The following is a 21772-nucleotide window of genomic DNA, read 5'->3' as shown; positions in this document are numbered from 1 at the left end:
TGGGGTAACATTTTCGAACAATCACCTGACCTGACCTGGTAGCAATTTCAAGTTGTTGAAATTTGAATGGAAATTTTTATTCGATGTTGTTACAATACTTGGTAGACATAGTCCTGACCCTAACTCAACTATTTATCTATTGATCTTCTTGCATTTCAACCAAAATATCATTCAGAATATAAAATAATTATCAGAGACTATTCTCGTTCAAGAGACCTGCAGATAATGTATTATTCTGCTACACAGAACACACAATAGAGCCATATTTCATTAATTTTTTTGTTTTAGAAGCGTGTTCATTCCACTCGAAAATTCATAACAATTTACGCTTCACAGAAATGGAACACGAAGCTCAATGTCTGGAATTTTTGAGTAAATTACACTATCGATTTCCTCAGGGCGTATTTTGTCGATTATCCGAATTAAAAATGTGCATATGAGGTAATCCTATTTTTTGTAATTTTGCCATCCAGCCGAATAAATTCAGCAAGATGTGGAACCGAATACATGTAACGTTGTAATGAATCTCATTCCACATTTCATTAATTTTTTTTTGTTTGAACACACGTTTTGTAATATCATGACAATACATGTGTTTAGACCTGGTAATATTAAAGGCTGCGTCGGCGTTGCTCATGATAGCGCCTAGCAAGTGTGTGTATTTTTCCTCACACCGCTTCTGATTGTTTAGAATCGCAGACGTTCGCTCTCTACCTCTATATCGTTCGCAATTTATTCTACGTTGAGATGGTGAACGTTAGGAACATTAGAAACATTAGTACTATTGAAGAAGAAGATGGAAAGTGTCGTTTGAACGGTGGGTATCAACGATGAACTCCAGATTGTTATTTCTTCTTCGAATCACAGTTTCTCGCGTCACTGAGCAGTCGCCTACCATGACTCCAGCAATGTATTCAACGACATACGCATTGAATGTATACATATGTTCTCCAGTCGGTGTTATATTAGAATTGATGAAAATAACGTGATCATCACCTTGCAAACTAAGAATTTCAATAATTGATTATGTCTATTCAAAAAGTTTTCCAGCTCGCTGGCAATATGCATGGCTTTAGCCGAATGCGATCAATGAAGTGAACTTAGCGCCATCTGTCATTTAACAACGTAAATAAATTCGCTCTCTTTGAAAAACAAACTACGGGTCAATTATTTGAATATTATTTACACCAAAATATTAAATCGCGAATAAAACTAGGAGATGGGGGATAACCTGTGAGGTTATATTTAGTTTTATGTCAAATTTAATAAAAATAAAAAACAAATCTGCATAAAGCCACCCTAATCGGTATTAAATATATGGTAATCGGTACCCTAGCGGTATCATATATAGTTTACGTCCTATTCTCATGCCTAACTTTTTTGTGCATAATTTCATGAAAATCGTTCGAACCATTTCGGAGGAGCTCGACCACGAACATCGTGACACGAGATTTTTATATATCTACTAGCTGACCAGGCAAACATTGTTCTGCCAAATAAATTATTTCTAGTGAATATTTTGGGTGTTGAATAAAACACACTAATATATTGTAGGTGGTTTGAATATTTTAACGATCTTTAAAATAAATCGAATGTGACCGATAAAAAAACGAATTAAATGATTTGAACGAAAGGTTATATGATGTTTCTTGGTGTATTTCATTAACGTAACTGACATGTTTGATCTCTTAAAAGTTAAACGTCAACTGAAAAAAGTAATATAAGTTTGTCGTAAAGTAGAAAAAATGAAATATAGAAAATCAATATTCATTGCTGTCTCCTTGTTAGAAAATACGTGCATGTGATTTTCAACATGGCTTAGTTTATAACAGCTTGGTCTCGTTCATAAATTGGAAAAAAGCGATACGCCAGCTAACTTCAATGGAGCTGATTATTCGGCCTGTTTGGAATCGCGTTATTTTATCGTTGTCATTCAATCGAGGAGTATTCACATCGGTAATCTAAGTTTGAAACACAGCCATATTGCTTCCTTTATTCATGGATGTTTTTATTACTCTTCACCGATTTGTAGAACTCAATATTCATATACGCATATGAGTGATCGGATTTTACAATTCGATCGAAATCGACTTTTACACTCTTAAATTCGTTCGCCTTGTCGCGAAACAATGGTCAAAATAAGTCATCCGTATTTGTGGTTCAATTTACTCTCTATCTGATCGGCATAATTCCGGAAATAATTCTTAATTGTTGAAATTTGAATGAAAATTATTATTCGATTTCGTTTGGATGCTAAATTTGTTTTGAATGTGTTTGAATGCTAAATTTTGCGTGTTTATTCCACCCGACAAACCATTACTATTTTTGCTTCATAGAAATGGAACATGGAGACCAATGTGGTTTACGTCGAATTGCGTGGCAAGGTTGTCACATTTGCTCAACTCGATTGGACTTGAGCTTGAATAGAATGCAAAATTGCGCTTTTTCCATTCAACAGAATACAACCAACAATATGTGGGGACGAATACGACCGAACTTCATTTTGTGTTTGAACACACGCGCAATGTCATGACAATGCATTGCGCTTTGGCCTGGCTGTAACTAAAGCTGTGTCGGCGTTGCTCATGATAGTGTCTCGCAAGTGAATGTATTATTCCTCGCACCGCTTTTGTTGATTGTGTAGTAAGAATTGCAGTCGTTCAATCTCTACCTTCGCGTATATGTCGACCGTAAATTGTTGGCACAGCTTACGATATCTTGAATTGGCGTTTCTTGACCATGTCAAATCAAGGTCAACGATGAATTCCAGATTATTGTTTTTTCTTCGCATTAAATTTCTCGTGTCACCGTGCTATCATGATTCCAGCAGCGCTTGTGCTTTGGATCTACACACGTGCTCTCCAGCTGATGTTTTATCATCCGAGCAAATGTGATTTGAAGAATTTCGATAACTCATTGTGCTCATTGAAAAAGGCTTCCAGCTCGTCGGAGATGCTCCCTGCTTTAGATGAATTGATGTTACTTGTGTATTTGTAGATGGATGTTCAATGAAGCGGGCGTTACGCCATCAGTCATTGAACAACTTGAATAAATTCGTTCTGTTGAAAAAACGAACAACGGTTAAATTATTAGAATATTTTTGACACAAAAATAATAAAATCGCAATTAAAAATAGGGAATTGGGGTCAAAATTTAAGGTTATATGTATGGTGTGAAGTCAAATTTTTGAAAAAAAAAATATCCAGATCTTTTTTTCTGCATAGAGCCACCCTATTCGGTATTAAATGTATGGTTATCGGTATCCTACCGGTATCATATATAGTTTACAACCTATTCTCATACCTACCAAGTATTTTGAGTATAATTCCATCAAAATCGGTCGAGCCAAAACCAAACATGACAATTGAAAATTTTCGGAAATCCATTTGATGTCATTTGATGTTTGCGCTAACGAAATTGATCTTCGTTCGAAAGTGGAAATGGATGTTAATGTGATAAAACGCATTCCTATATCATCTTCTATCTATCTAATATGGATCGCCGAAAGTGTTGATAAGAGCAAAAATCGTGAAAGGAATTGTCCGATTTAGAGCTCTTTTTTATTCTATCATATTTTATTTATCAAACATTTATTCCATGTAACGAAGAAACATATTATTTGCAAGTGGTTGAAAAATATTGAACGAGAATTGTGTCTGAAAATAATTTTATTTTATAATGACGAGTTTTGCTAGAAGTACTAGGAATTTTACATTAAAAGGTAAATTCAACGGGGTCGATTAGAAGATCAATCAATGAACAGTTCCCATGAACTTGCGCTTAGTAAGAAAACGTGAATGTTTGAAGGTATTGATAACAATAAACAAATTTTGGGCGGGACGAAGTTTGCCGGGTCACCTAGTCCTGGATAATTTATCAGAAGAAGCAAGCATGATAGAAACTGAGTATTCATCTAACGCTCTTCTATCTTCTGTATTCGACCAACCCAGAGATGTATCTACCGAACAAAACCGAAACATACCTCTAATATACTGAAAGCACAAAAGATTTGAACCCAATTGGTTTGCAGTGACATCCGTGAATGTCACTCTCCCGTTGAAATAACGATCCTCCCGGGGGCAATTTAGGAGAAAGTATTCCTGTCGCGCACGCAGTACTTCACTTTTCACACACAACCAGACTCGTTGAAAGAAGTTGAAGTAAGAGTGAAAGTTTAGTCAAAGAAGCTGTTATACTCCTGCCGCTATGTGTGTATGTGATGCATGACCGCCAGCAGTGGATATAATAATGCTTCCGTACGTATTCGAGACTGTGAACGTTGAAACGCCTTCCCCCCAAAATAAGCTATCTGCCTTTAAGGGTGGAATCGATTTTCTGTTACATTGTGTGTGCTGTCTGCGAGGTGTGGGAGAAAAAGCTCCGATATCCGAGGATTTTCCACATACACACACCTACGGTACCCTGAAATCTTGTAGCTGGCTTATCACGAACGCTCGAAGCAGCGGGGATTGCGACATGGCTTCACCGAACTCGGGACAGGCTCGAACGTTGTCGTCTACAATCTGACTGATTTCTTCTTTTTTTTTTGCGCCTCGGTTCCACCTTCTCGGAAATCTAAAAATATTGAACACATATCCTGTCAGATGTTCGGCACGCCATACTTGGCGGTGTCGAGTTGGTATTTCTTCCATTTTGATTTTATTTTTTTGCCGACACGGATTGATAAACGAGCAATCCGTTTGGGCGGGGAACGTTTCTGTTGTTCCGCTTCTCAAATTTGATTTTTTTTTTCAATTACTTGATCGGATTAAAGGGGTGGCTTTTCGAGCGTGTTCTCCTCCATCTCCACCAGCTGCGGTTTAAATTTGGGCGACATTTCGACGGAAAACAGGGGTTTTGCATTTGCAATTCTTTTGAGGATAGCGATGATGAAATATGAACTGTTGAGCAACTTGGAATGCGTTTTATTATGCAAACCATCGCATAATATTGTGCACATTTTCAGCATTTCAGCTCCACATTGTCTGTATGACACATCCTGGAGGATTTCAATTGTAACGCTTAGAACTACTTGCCAGAAGACTTCCTCTCAGGTGGTTTATTTGAAAGTATGATAAATAAATACCGTTGTGGGTAAGTTCTTTGCGGGAAATTTATTGCTTGCATAAAAGCAACAACTATATAACGTTACATTTTTCCGGAGTGTGGAGTGTCCTTCTTTCAGCTGAAAATACCTTTCCTCAGCCGAGTCTCGCTCATGATAGGAATGCGGTAAAAAAGGAAAGGTTTACCCACTTAATGGGGTAGTTATAACACAAGACGCAGCTGGTTCTGTCTGAATTATTTACTTGCTCCCGGTCTTACCGAGACACATACACGGTAGGTTAATTGTTTCGGAAGCCTTCGAAGGCTTCACAATAACAATAATACCTGTGAGCATTGCTCCTTCCCGAAATAATAGCATATCTTTATCGTTAATCAATCAAAAGCCAACAGTGCCCCCTAGGAATGTCAACATGTGAACGAAATATGCCTTCTGTCACCGATGCACTCCAGGGTACGACACTAATTGACATATGTGATCTGCACCGGGAAACCATCCTCGGGATAATCCAAACAGCCACAAACACGCCTCAAGATGGCGAACGGGAGATGGAATTCTTCGTGCATCTCTTGATGGATGGTATACATTTGCTGTTTTGAATTGATCCAAATTGTTTCAATCTGTCGTGGAGGAACATGTTTCTGTTGTCTGTAGACAACACTGTTGGTTTTTTTTTTGTTTCGCGTGTGTTGTACGAATCGAGGCACTTCTCGGTTAGAAATGAAGACAAATATGTGGTTGTTATGATAAGGAATACTAATGTGAGGTACATTCCCAGTTTCCAATTACACGGCTGATCAGAATATACTGTACTCATGGCAGCTGATGCAGTACGAGAAGAATGAAGGCATAAATTACTGTTTTGTACTAATCAAAATGTATTCCATTTATGTCATCTTTCAATCGAGCAACAGCATTTCTTGAATTATATGGCAGTAATTTCATGGAAAAGATTAACTTAAGGAAAATTTGTTTTTTTGCATTTGTCTCATGTATCAAATCCATTTTTGCCCTTAGGGTCCGTATTTTATAATTAGCATGATCGAAAACAAATAGCTCTTTTGCAAATACGCCTATTTTTAAAATTTGCAACTCTTAACCCTCCTGTACTCGCGTGCAAAATCATAACACGTATACTCGCGCACGGTGTCACAGACCGAAAATTGAACTTCTCTGTAATAATGCCATTGTGTATTTTTCAGGCTCTATTGGCATTTATTTGAAGAAGAGGATATGATTGAATGAAAAAACTCCAAAAAAATATGTTTTCTTCATCTTTATCATGTTTTAATAGTCATCTAATTCAGCATCCTCAAAACAGAGTAATTTTTAATACTCTAACACAAATAACGAAATTCGAATTTTTCACTGTTATTAATTAAAAGTAAGAAACTGAATATAATTTATGGAAGTATGAAGAGCTATAAAGCAACATAAAATCGTATTAATCGATTGTGGTTTCATTGGAGTAATATTCAGAACATAGCATAACTGCATGCTCGAAACAAACATATTTTTTACATTTCATGCAGTTGTTGCGTATTTTTCGGGTCTTTTATCAAAGAGAAGAATGTATAACGACCATCTAGATAATTACCAGATGATAAAGGTTCTGTAATATAAAGCTTGCATATTTCTAATATTCTTTGTCTCTGTATTCTTGGTAAACTAAGAAGTAATGCCTTTTTTTAGATAGGGCTTAAAAAGATGATATTAAAGGATTTCTAGGAACTTCCTTTTTTTCTTGTTTTCTTGTCGATATTGTCCATTATAAAAAAATATCTCCGAAACTGTAACTGTTAAAAATTACCATAAGCCACCGATTAGTTTATAGTTTACTGTTTACAATTCTTCCACAAGTGAAATTCTTTCACATATGGGTATATGTATGACCATTATATTTAGCGAATAACTATACGAAAGTCAAACATTTATATTTTGCTTTTGAACGCATGAATCTAACGACGAATATATCGACGAATAGTTAATATATGGATCCGTTCAATCCAGTTACAAAAGGACTGAAATCAAATGAGAATGGTCCGGTAATGATATTATGCATTATTTTCAATAAATATTCCACGCCACTAACATTAATTTATACATTTCATTGAACAATATTTTAAAATAAGAAAAAAGGTTCTTGTCCAAAAAAGTTACACCTATACAAGCGTCGGTGTGTCAGACCGAAGGTGTTAAAAAAGTGGAACACGTCTCTTTTGTACCAACACATGCGATACGCTAAACGATGACGAACGACGAATAACGAAGCTAGAGAGAATCGCAAAGTCGTAGTGTTGATATTTTCTGAGAAATTAATGAATTATTGATTTCTCGGTCTGACATACCAATGCGCGAGTATAGGAGTGTTAAACTGCTTAAACGAATATCTTGAGCACTTAGGAAATCGTAAATGAAAGGTGTTTTAGTAGAGTTTCCAGAAAATACATCATATTGCGATCTTTCAGACAAAAACGTGAAAATTCTTGGTTTTTTTTGTGGTATTTGAGGTTTGATTCAATATACAGTCATCACATAGTTAAGTCATTGATCCATTATTCTTGAGTTTAGTGAGTTTATGGGTTCGTGCGACTTGATTGTTTCGTCTCCGGTGTTTCTTTTCAATGTAGGAATATGTCTTTCGGTTAAGGAGCTAAATCATAAAACAGGTCACGTTTTTATTAAACAATGTGAACGAAAATAATTATTTTCACTGCAAACGAATTATGTAGACTTGCATACAAATCGAATACGAAATTTCTTAAGATTTCTCGCGTAACTTTTGAAAAGGTCCTATGTAACAAATGTAAACAAATCGAGTTAATGGATGCACGCTATTAGTTTTCAATCAATGAATGTATTACAAAAACAATCGTTCACGTATCTATCTTCTTCATTTTCTTGTAGCCGATACAAAAAATATCCAATGTACAGATTCGAATTTTAAGCACCCGGCTGTTACTTCGGACGCCACTTTCCTCCGACGGCCGAAACGTCCGAAGTAACAAAGCAGTCAAAACAACTCGCAGTCGTACTACGGTCGTTTTGGAATTTGTTTCTTACAGGTGTTGTTATCGATTTCAGTGCAATTCAACGAGTGATAACAATAATAATCAGTCTTTAGAACGAAATGCTGATATTTGGATTGTTGTTTATTAGTTAGTTTCAAATTTTTATAGTGCAACGTAATATGTTCAATGTGCAAACGCGGGCAGTCAAAACGTCCAATGTAACATTTTTCGCTCCGAGGCTTCAACCTTAATCTCAAATCACGGAACAATAGTTACGATTGGTTTCACGGAGTTATTCTTGACAGCTAGTGGTGATAAAGATTGATAGCTTTTAAGACAATTCGCGAAATAATGTTCGGGTCTTCAACTACGTTTTTCTCGAGTTGGCGAAAATGTTACATTGGACCTTTTCAAAAGTTACGCGAGATTTGTTTCATGTGCTGTGCATTACGATTATCCAGTCCGAATATGATTCAAATTGACGAAAATTGAAAACATTCCCATTCTCCCATATATTTGTTTTGTGCATTTCTGTGTTGACCTACCGATGCCGTCAATAACGAGCAACTAATAAAGCGTTGATAATAAAAAAAACACCACCCTTCTCGATTGATGTTTCTGAGAGTACCGCTCAACCTTTTTTCATAGGGGCCATAAACACGTGTTAGTCATGGTGACGTAGGCCGCAAAGAAAGAAAAAGGTAAATGAAGAAGGGTGATGTTCAAGACACAACCGTACTGTAACTTAGAACCACGAAATTATTGCCAGCGACCCACGTAACGCATTCAGTATGTATCGCAGCATATTCCCCGTACTACATACAGTGCATTTCCAGGCGATTATATATTTGTCCCACACTACCGTTATGTATTTGATAACGCATAACGCATAAAATCAACAATTCGTATAATCTCCACGGTATAAAAACCGATGACGTACGGCTTAATATTTCTTTTCTGCTTTGATTCCGCTCTGCACTATGCTTGCTTCTTGCATATTCTGAAGATGCATACTGTGGCGAAAAAAAAGTTCTACACAGTAGCAAAATAAAAACTCAGATTGAGTAAGATGGATTTTCAAGTATATATTGAGTATTTATAGATTTTTGTGATTTCAATAGTTTGCTTTCGAAGCAGTTTTGAAATATTGAAACGAGTTTTTGGGTCAATTAGTATACAGCATTACTCATACACCTTTCATCTTTCGAATGAAGTGATTGACGTACCACTTTGAACAATTGACAAAGTGTTAACGCTCGAAACTTTGCACCCCAAACATAACGCTCTTGTTTCAGAAAATTAAAGCTTACATCCCAATACAGATTCAAATATGATGTGATGCAAAAATACAGATGCACTCTTCACCAAACGGCATGCAAATCGACGAGCTGCCCCCTCCGAACTAAATTGCACCATACAGTGCGATATCTATCATTCATTCTTCCTTATGGTGGCTTTACATTAGTGAGATCTATAGCTATAGATGGATTTATTCACCTGAAAATAGATGTAAACGGGTGAGAATATACAGGGTTTTCCAACTTAAAATTCCGAAAGTAAATTGAAATAAAACACACTTAGACTTCTAATTTCGAATTTCAAATTAAAGTTTGGTCTATGCCATTATGTGTGAAATACAACATCATTCAAATGTCCACCTAGGGCTTCCTCGCACACCTTGATCCGGAACAGGTAATTTTCGATGACTTTTCGGCACATATGGGGCGGTATCTCGGTCATAACTTCACGAATATTGTCTTTCAAATGTTCAAGAGTTTGCGGAGAGTTGGCATAGACACGGTCCTTCGCATAACCCCACAAAAAAAAGTTACCGTCACAGTTACCGTCACAGTTACCGTCTCGCCGTCCTCATTTTCAAAGAAATACGGCCCGATGACTCCACCAGACCATAATGCGCACCAAACAGTGACTTTTGGCGGATGCAATGGCCTCTCAACAATCACGTGTGGATTTTCTGAGCCCCATATACGGAAATTTTGGGTGTTCACATAGCCACCGAGCTCGAAATGTGTCTCATCGCTGAAGAAAATTTGATGCGAAAATTCAGCATTTTGCTGCTGTTGTTCGTTCACCCAATCGACGCATTCCATGGTCACCACGCTCTAATTTCTGTACCAGTTGGACTTTATATGGATGTAGGTGCAAGTCCAAATGCAAAATTCGCCACAATTATGTGTTTGACAAGCCCAATTGCTGAGCACGCCGTGGAATCGAAACATTCGGGTCATCCTCCACACTGGCAGCAACAGCAGCAATATTTTCGGCCGAACGCACATTACGATGATGCACAGGTTTCACAATATCCGCTACGGATCCATTTTGTTCGAATTTACGCACTACATTAGGGACTGTGTGCTCTGTAGGCCGTCCATGACGACCAAAATCCGTCCGTAATGCTCGAAAAACATTTGCCGGTTTTTCATCATTTTTATAGTATAACTAGCTAACCCGGCAAACTTCGTCCCGCCCATTTACTTGATTAATTCTCGAGTAATGCAGAAATTTGTGTTTTATTTGTATGGCAGCCACCCCTAAGAGAGGGGGGAGGGGTATCTAACCACCATAGAAACATTCATTGCACCCTAAAGTTTCCATATGCCTAATTTGGTTTAATTTGCTTGATTAATTCTCGAGTAATGCAAAAATTTGTGTTTCATTTGTACGGCAGCCCCCTCTAAGAGAGGTGGAAGGAGTATCTTAACACCATAGAAACATTTATTGCATCCTAAAACCTCCACATGCCAAATTTGGTTTCATTTGCTTGATTAATTCTCGAGTAATGCAGAAATTTGTGTTTCATTTGTATGGCAGCCCCCCCCCCCTCCCCCTTTGAGTGGGGGAAGGACTGTCTAACCATCATAGAAACATTTATTGCACCCTAAAACTTTCACATGCCAACTTTGGTTTCGTTTGCTTGGTTAATTTCCGAGTAATGCAGAAATTTGTGTTTCATTTGTATGGCAGCTCCCCCTTAGAGAGGGGGGAGGGGTCTCAAAATATCACGAAAACCTTCCCCGGCCCCAAAAACCCCTACATACCAATTTTCATGTCGATCGGTTCAGTAGTTTCCGAGTCTATAAGAATCAGACAGACAGACAGACATCACTCCATTTTTATACATATAGATTTAACAAAATTAACACGTTGTGCGATGCTAAAACGATCCATATTGTAAAATGGCAGACATTCAACTAACGATATGACGCTTTGGTTGACAGCTGAGTCAAACGGTTGTCTGCGCAGGGCTGTATACTTTCAGAAGCCCGAAATGGAAAACCCTATATATGATACACTCCTTCGAGGTATGTATGTATAGAATGTATAGAATAAAATCAGGCATATGTAAACGCTGGTGAATTTCTCACTGGTGAGAGATCACTAAAGTTGGATGCAGTTCTACTTCAAGTGATAAAATTCACCGAAAGTATGAATGCATTCATTCATAAGTTCGTGTGAAGAAATATGATGAGATTTATAGAAATCGCATCAACCGTTTACACTAGCGCGAACGGTTGATGCGATTTCTATAAATCTCATCATATTTCTTCACACGAATATATCACTAGTCTAAACCCACCCTCAGAACCGAGCTTTGACTGCTGTTTGATAGCTGGAGCGAGACGACATGAATGATGATGATGGTGATGTTTTGAACTACAGAGTCTTTCAAATTCATCAGTTCAATCGCCTCTAGCCTTGAAAAAGACCAACTCAGAAAACTCAACTAAACACTCGGACACGAGAATGGTTGTCCGAGAGACTCGTTTCCGTCTGATTGCTAGCTAGATGACAGATGAATTGCGAATACTGTGTTTTTAAATCACGAATGGCTTGTTTATACTCAATGAATACAATCGGGGGAGCTAGGATTGCAATATTATTTCTATCCACAGTGTCTATAGAACGAATGCTGCAATTGCATTTCGAACGTCAAGTTTACGCCTGTCTTATTAGCAGCGATATATGAATATTGTATCTCCCCCATACATACTCGGCCATAAGAACACGATAAGAAAATGTGAAATTCATGATTTGGTACCATTACTGAAAGACGTAGTCTTAAGTCAAAAAAAAGGTAATGATTTCATGTTCATATTTTCATATAGATATTTTCATTTTTATTCACTAATGTGAACAGGATTAGGCCTAATGATCGGATTAAATGTATTGAATAGATTATAATCTACCAATACCAATTAATTAGAGAACTAACTAATGTGTAGATGTGTAATGTGTTAAACTCCGTCATTCTCATCTCATGGTTACTAAATGATTTCTCAAGTTTACGTGATTGTTACACATACAAAATGCCAGGCCAGGCGAGCCAACCGAAGGAGGAGCCTGGAGGGCCGCAGATTGAGTATAGCTGTTCTAGAGTGAACACCGTTTGCTAACAAGCGTCGAGCGGGGATGAATCGTCTTTCTCAAAATATGGAGAGTTAAATTTATGTTTTCACATAAGGGCCCTTTTCAGGGCTAAGGGCGAATGAACTGAAATAAATTGTAGTGTCTCTGATACAAAAAAGAAAGGAAGGTAATAAAAACAAATAACAAGCATAGCTAGAAAAGAAAATTTGTGATTCACACTGCCCCTACATTATACCCACGCTGTCGCTTGGGTATAAATAGTGTACTTCGCTACGGAAAATTTGCAGTCTCATTCAACACACAAAGCAGCAAACGTCAGTTGTTCTGTTTATTATACGTCGTCTGAAGGGCTTCGTTTCCCCTCGAGCTGTGGACACGAGTGGATAACTCACTCGTTGGAGTTGCAAACAACACATGAAGCCGACAACATGACATGACAAAACATTATGCAGTAAATCTTTAAGCTGGGCATAGAAATGTCATTTCTATTATGGATTATGGATTAAAAGCTGGGACATTTTGCAATAATCCATTCGTTCGAATAATGATTTATCAATATTCGATTAATCCATTTTTTTCTTCTAATAATGAATCGGAATTGAAGATAAAAAAGTATTATGATGTCATAAATTTTAAAAGTTACACTAAATAAAAATTTCAAAATGATCATAATAATTTTTTGTTGAAATCGTATTATACTAAAATCAGCAACTGAGAAAAACGCAGTCAAAGTTTTGTAGCATATTTGTCTACCAGAAGCTTTAAGCATTTCAATTCAACAATAAACCAGGTTTTTCATAAGCAATAAACTGCAGGTTAATGAAATGTGACGAGTTCCCGTCGATTGAATCAAACAAGCTTGATTACGGTTTAAAAATACACTGTGGCACAGTTATGCCTAGAATAACAACATGGGACAATTGAAATTAATGGGTTTTTTTTTTTGATGAAAACATCGTTTTATGAAGAAGGGAGTGATCTGCAACACTTTAGCAGAATATAAATCTCATTGTTATTAGGCATTCAGTAACAAGGTGTACACGTGTTCTGTTAAACTTTTTTTTTTTTTTTTTTGGGAACTAGTTCATTCTTTCAAACTAGATATGAGTGCATTAGCCCTGCTGAACCTTTTAATAAATTGATTCTTATTTCAGTTTTTGTTTGAAAAATTGTATTCAATAAAACACTTACACAGACACGCATCGCATCCAAAATAGCCTAAAATGATATGATAGGATGAAACGGTCAAGATTTGGTCGAAGAAAAATGCATGAAGTTTGGTTTGGTGCCTTCCGTTGTCTATAACTACGTAACAGTCCCGTCTGTAGCATCCAAGGTCGTTATTTGCGCGTCGTGTTCTGCCTATTGTCGTGATTCGGAGTTTCCACATTATTGTAGCATGACCGCTTCTTGGCTCGCTGAACTATTGTAATCGAAACTCTCAACTTGAAGATGTTGAGGTCTAGCTCAAAAATACTGGCCACTTTTTATTTCCGTCAAGGCAGCTTTCGGCATCTGATTTCCGGTTCTGGCTTTCTGGCAGAAGGTGAGTGCTACTCGAACTCTTTATTGACGTTCATGACATTTGATTTCGCCATATTTAACAAGTATGCCAACTTCGTGTGCAAGAAACTAGGATTTTGAGTTGCGCGAGCAAAATTTTCAAATGTTGCTTGCTCGGACACTACTTTGAGAACTGGAAAGTAATCGTGAAAATAAAAACATAGGAATAGTTGTACATTCACACACCTACCAAGGCTGTTCATGGCAACGTCGAATATAAATTGACCAAATTTATAATTGAGTTTGGGGAAAGGAAATCCACTATTTTTACGTGAACTAAAATTCTATATTTAGTAGGTATATTAGAATACTTTGCTTTAGGTCATGTGTGCAGAATTTTGTTGGTTGCTACTTTGAAGGTAATCCTATTATTGTCTCTATGGGCAAAAAAAAACTGTGGAGATTCGATTTTCGTTCATTTCGTTCACAGTTGTCACAGTGCAGAGCGCTGTTTCCTCTGTCAGCAGCGCAGACATCCCGGCATAACGCGTTTTGGTTGGCGCGTACCGCAAAGATTCCAAGTTCCCCTTCTTTGCGTGGTAGTGTGCTCTCCAGAGTCGATTGAGGATGGTGCATTCCGGCCTAAAGTTTTTCTCATCCTCCTTAGGTCTTCTAGATCATTTTTGCTCCATTTGACTACTCCAAAGCTGGAGTTCAGCAGAGGGACCGCGAAAGGGTTGATTGCACGTTTTATTCATTCTATAATTTTTGTTAGAGAAATATTCTAAATTTCTGGTAATTCGCTAGCTTCCAGCGATTCAGTTGTTGTAGAGATCAACAACTGAATCGCTGGAAGCTAGCGAATTACCAGAAACGGCTAGGATTGGCCAACAGAACAGGTGTTGTATTCCATTAGGGAAACGCAAGGCCTCACACATATGTAGTGACTTGTCAGAAACTCCGAGAACTTCGTTGGGAAGTTTTAATGCATTCACCATATAGTCCGGACCAGGCAGCCGAGGGGTATGGGAGGGAAATGGAAGAAATTATCGCCATTGTGGCAGCCATTTATGGCTAGCTTCCACCTTCAGCTTAAATAAGAATTCCACCGTATTGTAGCAAGTTATATACTATTTTTTATGTTTTTTTTTTATTATTGAATACTTCTCACTTTCCTCTGAGATCTCCCCTTCCCCTTCCAAAAGTCCATCCTATAGGGGAAGGTGGTCCAAACGTGACCGGTGGTCCTGAACCTACTCCCTTTGTATCCCAGGAACGATGCTTCCTACCGAATATTCAGTAGTATCAAATGAAAGGTGTCACAATGCTGACCATTTGATAATATGGTGACTTTTTTCTGGCTCTCTTCATTCTAGCGTTTTAGCGCAATTTTACGTTTTCATTGCTTCAAAAACAGAGAAGAAATATGTTTGATCCGTATAGAGAATGATTTAAATGTTCCTTTAGATTGCGAAACATTACAAAATGAAGCTTTTTTAATTGCTTATGGTATGTTTATCGAAATAAGCTATATAAATAGAATCTACCTGTTACCTGTAGTACACGGCATGTCGTTAGTTGGGAAAAGTCGGGGTGGACCTAAATCGACCCTCAGTTTTTACACCGTGATTGTCTTCACGTTCTCTCTGGCGCTTGCCATCAATGGCTCGCACACGCCTGGTTCATCGAGTGGCGCTCACCACCGGAGGAACGCATCTGATTTTGCTATCAGATAATTCTAATAAACTCTTCGTATGCGTATACAAATTTCTTTGTCTAACTTCACACGCATCTCTCTAAGGCTAAGTTCTTACCACTCGAATATTATCTCCCTCTCGTTTAAATCCTATCTGCTCACTATCAAACTTCATTCCCTTTTTTCATTTTTCTTCGCGTACCCATGGATATATGCCAACGCTACCATTCCCTATTCGTATTGGAGGATTGTATGCCATTTCCGGTCTTTTAGATCTACTTTTAACGAACCGGAAGTAACAATCCTCGATTTTAAAATGACATCGGAATACGATATTCGACCTGCAACCAATACCCAAATCGTATGGGTTTTCAATATTTGTTTGTCATTCAATACTATTATCAGCAAACCGGAAGTCGAAACAAGATTATATTCTATATTCTTGAATCTACGTTCATTTATTGATGACGAAACAGTTAATTTGTATGTTTTGAAACGGAACTGAAAATACAACAATAATGTTCAAAAATCGGAAACAGCAAAAAGTCGGGTGTTGCGACATCACAGAAGTAATTGACTGTCAACAAACCAATCTAACTATAAAATATTCTTCAACTGATTATTATTGTAGGAAATTTCCTCAATTTTACTATAACAATGTTTTTTTTACATTTTCATGTATAAATCACATAAAATTAAAGTGTTTGTAATGAGTCAAAAAGTTGTCACATCACGCTGCAATGGATTGTATTCTTTGCGTGATGTGACAACAACTTCTGGAGACAGTTATTTCTCCTTTTTTTGTGGACCGATCTTAACCAAATTTTGTGGGTTGTTGACCCTCATCGTTTGCTCAGAGAAATCCAAGTATAAAAATGTTTAAACTTAGGTTCATCTGATAAACTAAAAAAAAAAAAAAAATCTTCTATTTTTGTGACGTGACAACGTTTCAAAAGAATTTGTTTCTCACAAATTACAAAATGAAACGTAGGTCTTCCAACGGCTCTTCAAACAAGTATTTAATTATTTATCCATCCAATGATATATAGATATTGAAGTTTGGTTAAGCATGTACAGAGATATCTCAAGAAACATAAAAACAGTGAAAACCTAAAATATTTCAAATATAATTGTAGTTTTTGAAACTCACCTCTCTCAAATTCGTTTCAAAGAATTTATGATATAACTAGTGCTTATCCAAATAAAGTTTTTAATTTTCTCCTAAAACAAGATTAGAAATTTGATTCTCTGGTGCAGAACCTCATAGAATTGGTCATAAGCATTTTTTTCCAATGATCGCTTTTTCTCAACCGATTTTCGAGGGAAATTACGTTAAGATTTTACTAAAAATTGAAATAGCATAGTAAGTAAGCATAAACCTATTAATAATACGAACCCAAGCTACAACAATGTGCACATTATGTAGCCCCTACTGTGTTTATTTGTCCATTCTCAAAAGCATAGCACAATCATGAAACAATTATTATTTTATCTAAACCAAATTCAACGAAATTTATCATCCAATCATTGCCGTTGATTGGCTCCCACGTCCGGCGATGACCCGCGAAAACATATTCCCAACGAAAAACGACGGCTCTGGCTTTCGCTGCCCACACACCCAACATACCCCAAAACTAGGAGCAACATGATTCCACCGCACAAAACCGGTGGAACAATATGATCACAGAAACGGGCAAACATCATCTGAGAGTGAACGGAGGAGTGTTTTAACGACCATCACATAATAATGCGCGTTGTGTTCCTGATGGCTTTACAACGCCATTATTTTTGGGATCACTGCCCACTGCCCCACGTTGGGGGTCGAATCGTTTAACAACGATTTTCCACTCATGTGGCGAAACTGTCAGCGAACTTGGTGTTGTTGTTGGTGGTGGTGTTGGTGAGGTAGTAACTTACACTGGTTGTTAGTGTTGTGATTGCGGTTGGATTTTGGGTGGGAAACACAAATAAATTCCATGCACCGCCCAATGTGCATGAATTGACATCAAACTCTTTCAAAATCTTTTACAGTGATGACAAGCGGGAATTTTTCACCAGCCTTGCAATGTTAAATTTTTGTACTAATTCAATTCTCCGGAAGGCAACCGACAAAATGGTCCACCGTTGAAAATGCACAAAACCACTAGCAACGAATCCACTGGAAGCTGTTGAGCCGCCTTGTCCGGAGTCCACTCTCGTGGGTCCATTAAATATGTACGCTCTAGAGCGTGCAACACACACACACAGAACATATTGCCCACTTTTGTGGCAACACAATCCCACAGTTGCATTCATCGAAACATTCTGGAGTATCCTCAAGGCCCACTGCTGGTGCTGCTGCAACTGCAGCAAGGTCCCTATTCCGGAGACCAATCCAAGAGCCGGTACATGCGACCAACAAATTTAATGTACCAACGCCGCAGATTTACCGACATTAGTGCCATTTGCCATTTCGCAGCTCTTGTTCTTGTTTGTCCACGAGCCCAGGACTGTGTGATACAATAAGTTTTATGTGCTGCAGCGATATCGAGATTCGGGAAGTATGCACCGGATCCGCATCAGGGGAATGACGTTCGCCGCTGGGAAGTACGATGATGTCTGCTGAAAAGTTAGGTGAATTGGAACCAGTGTAGTGAAGTGAAGAAAATCTTATTTTCAATGCTAACGGGGATGCTGGGAAGACGGACTTCGATTGCTTTCCAGCCATATTCGAAACGAGAAAAAAGCGTTTCACTTTCAATTACCAGTGAATAATAGTGATTGTGATGTGTCCACCCGCCAATATCGTAGCCATGAGTGTGAATGAAGTGAAGCAAAGGAAGAAATAGTCTTCCGATCGATGTTGTTATCTCTCAAAGTGTTTTCTTGAAACCGTGTTTAATTTCCACACCAGCCCATAACATAGCAAAACATGTTGGCCTTACATCATATGACACCGGTGGAGCTGACGCAAATATCTAATTTGCACACGGTAAGTGGTTATGAATAATGACACACACACGATAAAGGTGCTGAACTGCGAGAAAAGAATCAATCCGATTTGACAAACCCCAATTTTGTTACATCTCACATCACCCAAGCTTTAGACATGGTTGAATATTCAGAATAATTTTGCTGATTACTCGGAAACCGTATAATTTTACCCCCAGTCGTCTGAATTACAACACCTCTTTGGCTATTTTTTTACGCGGGGGATACGTACCTCGTAAAAAAATCGTGTAAAACAGCCTACAATTGGAAAATGAGTGTTAAAAAATTGCGTTAATTCGAGAATCCGCGTAAAAAACCGCGTTCATTGGAAAATCCGCGTAAAAAAACCTCGTAAAAAAGTGTGTAAAAAAACCTGGGTATGCATATGTTGGATGGTCGGATTAGCTTGTCATCCTTCAGCAATTTCGGTGAAACTGTCAGTAGCTAAAATTGCTCAAATATTTAACTTGTTTAATAAGTTGCTCACTTCACCGTTCACTTAGGGGAGATGGGGGTAAGACGGACATGTTAAGGAAAACTTCAATTGCATCTTTGGAAACTCATGTTTTCAAAAATTTAAAAGTAGTTTCTTACAGTTCAATATACTGGTTTTCAAAATAACTGGCCAAATGTTTTATAAAAATGTGTTTTTCCATGCTTTTTACTGAATTTAAAACAAGCCGAAAAGTAGAAAATTTTTATCAGTGCGGGTATAATGGACATGTAGTGGGGGGGATAAGGACATGTTCATAATATACGAAGCGTAGAGCTCTCTCTCTCTCGCGAGAGGAATAATTTCACTCTCTCCCAGTGTTTGTGCGTCCAGTAACTGAAATAGAACAAAAAGAGAAAGCAATACAAAAAAGAGTTCAATATTCTTCCCTTAACTTTCCATCATGCATTGGATGTGATTATGAATGTGCATTTCACCCCTCCCAATGCAATTATTTCAATAATTTAAATTTACCACTTACGAATGAATTTACTTTTCCGTACATACCTAATATCGCTTCTCTGTCAACTCACAAATCGAAATATAACCATCAGCGAATTCAATTTTGCAATTAAACCACTCAAAATGTTTAATATCGGAGCCGCAAAAGTTACATCCACACGCAGAATCATTTTTGATAAGAAAGAAAGAAAGAAAGAGCACACCTTGATCATTGCAGAAATTTGACCAGTGATTTTGACATAGAACTCTGTCTTTGATTTCTATATAGGGGGATCACTCTACGAAAAATGTAACGATTCATTAAGAGGTTTCAAACGCATATTACTCAAATTCGTTTTTGCGACATATGTTGTGTTATATGCCATTAGAAAGAAAATTTATCCAGCAATTTTTTTGCTTAAAATACAAACAGAGAATATAGTAAGAAAAAGTTAACAATTTGACGATTAAAATGGGTATGTTTTCCTTCGATTGCACTAACTCGCTTTCCTTCCGACGCAACGAGCAATCTTTTTGCTTAAATTTGAATGTTAGCTCACAATGTGAGTTGATGCGTATAATGAATTATTCTCCATTTACCGATACTAGTCATTTGTCAGTTATTGTATTGAATGTTGCTCAATCAATTCGTGCTCAATTTACGTTTTTATCTTGTAGGTGTTGCTACTAACAATTCATGTAATTGTGGTCCAGGATTTCATAATACCGAGCATGTTGTTTGGTTATGTAAAAAATGCAATTAACGGATTTAACTGGCTGCTGATTCAGGAGATCGAAAGGGTATACTTGCACATATCAGATTATGATAGCTTGATTAGTCGATCTTAATATTGTGCTCCCCATATATGTCTTCCTAAGAAACTCGCTAAACTTCCTCGAATGAACATGCTCTTTCATATAGGGGAAAAGGGGGGAATTTGAACCACCTAAACAAATCGCCTAGTATTTCCAAATAAACAAATTTGGCAAGTTGAGGTTTTACGAGAAATGTTTCTATGGTGGCTCAATACTAGCATTCTTCGTTACGTGAGTGTTTTACATTCACTTGTCTTCCATTTTATCGAATCAGCGGTATTTCTTTTTTCATTTTTAATTCACAAATATTTATGTTAAAAAGTACTAATCAAGACGGGTAAGAAGGACACTCCACCGAAAACGAAAGTCGAATATTTTATTTTGAAAACAATTTTATGCTCACTAACTTCATTTGTAAGAGCAACCGGAAGTCATGAACAAACCAGCGGATGGAAAATGCTGTAAAAGCTGTTAACACATTGAGCCCAGCGTCGGTCCCTAGGGGCCGACATTGAGCTTTTTGGTAGGTAAATGCTGACTGACTGGGACTGACAGTTATTGGAGTGCCTCTATGCAGTAAAAAAAATCAGAATATTTTTTTCTCAAATTTCGCTTCAAACCATACATATCACCACAAATTTAAGCCCCCATACCATATTTTCAATTGCGATTGTAGTAGTTTTGAACAGACAATATTCAAATAAGGTCGGTCGTTTTTCAAACAGAACAAATTTGTTTGTGTTGTTAAATGACAGATGGCGCCAGATTGCACTTTCATCCACACATTCGCAAGTAACTTCACTTCGTCTGAAGCCAGGCGTATCGCCGGCGAGCTGGGAGTATATTCGAATGAGCACAACCAATTATTGAAATATTTCAAATCACACCTGCTTGGTTTACAAAATGACAATCACGTTATTGTCATCAATTCTGATAAAACATCAGCTGGAGAGCAGTCTACATTCTAGATTCAGTGCGCAATCCTTACGAAGGGCGTTAGAAGGTGTTTGCACAATGACGCGAGAAATTGTGGTTCGAAAAAAAAACAATAATCTGGAACTCACCGTTAACGCACATCGTTCATACGACTTTCTCCATGTTCTTCTTCAATAGCACTAACGTTCTCAACGTTCGCCTTCTCATCGTAGTATTACTTGCATCATTTTTAGTAGTATTTAGTTGAGATTTTCATACCAAAACACACGCCTTGAATGTATTCTTAGTGGCAATCTCTAGAATGTGTGTGCCACAATGCAAGTCAGAAGAAATATCTTTTACGAAAAATGCTCGACCGTTCTGAAAGAACAAGATAAATATTGCACAAACATTAGACAACGTGATTCTGTCACAGGTACCCCATTCATTATGAACATCATTACTAATTTTGA

The 21772-nt window shown here is 37.5% G+C and overlaps 1 protein-coding gene across 8 annotated transcripts in view; it reads left to right on the top strand.

Moving 5' to 3' along the window:
• The window catches only part of LOC129772832 (uncharacterized), a 400665-nt gene that overhangs the window by 222253 nt on the left and 156640 nt on the right, over window positions 1-21772 (top strand). For 3 of the 8 annotated variants that reach the window (XM_055776337.1, XM_055776335.1, XM_055776331.1), the window contains exon 2: window positions 18123-18635. The exons of 2 other annotated variants lie outside the window; for them this stretch is intronic. In XM_055776337.1, the coding sequence (XP_055632312.1) occupies window positions 18576-18635 (60 nt within the window). In that variant the 5' untranslated portion in view covers window positions 18123-18575. Of the gene's footprint in view, window positions 1-18102; window positions 18636-21772 lie in introns of all 8 variants that reach the window. 3 more of the 8 variants (XM_055776336.1, XM_055776334.1, XM_055776332.1) reach the window with 2 other exon arrangements.

This window comes from Toxorhynchites rutilus, chromosome 3, assembly GCF_029784135.1.
Source record: "Toxorhynchites rutilus septentrionalis strain SRP chromosome 3, ASM2978413v1, whole genome shotgun sequence".
Classification (NCBI taxonomy): Eukaryota; Metazoa; Arthropoda; class Insecta; order Diptera; family Culicidae; genus Toxorhynchites; species Toxorhynchites rutilus.
The sequence above is the reverse complement of the archived record's forward strand: the minus strand, read 5'-3'. Positions and strand labels throughout refer to the sequence as shown.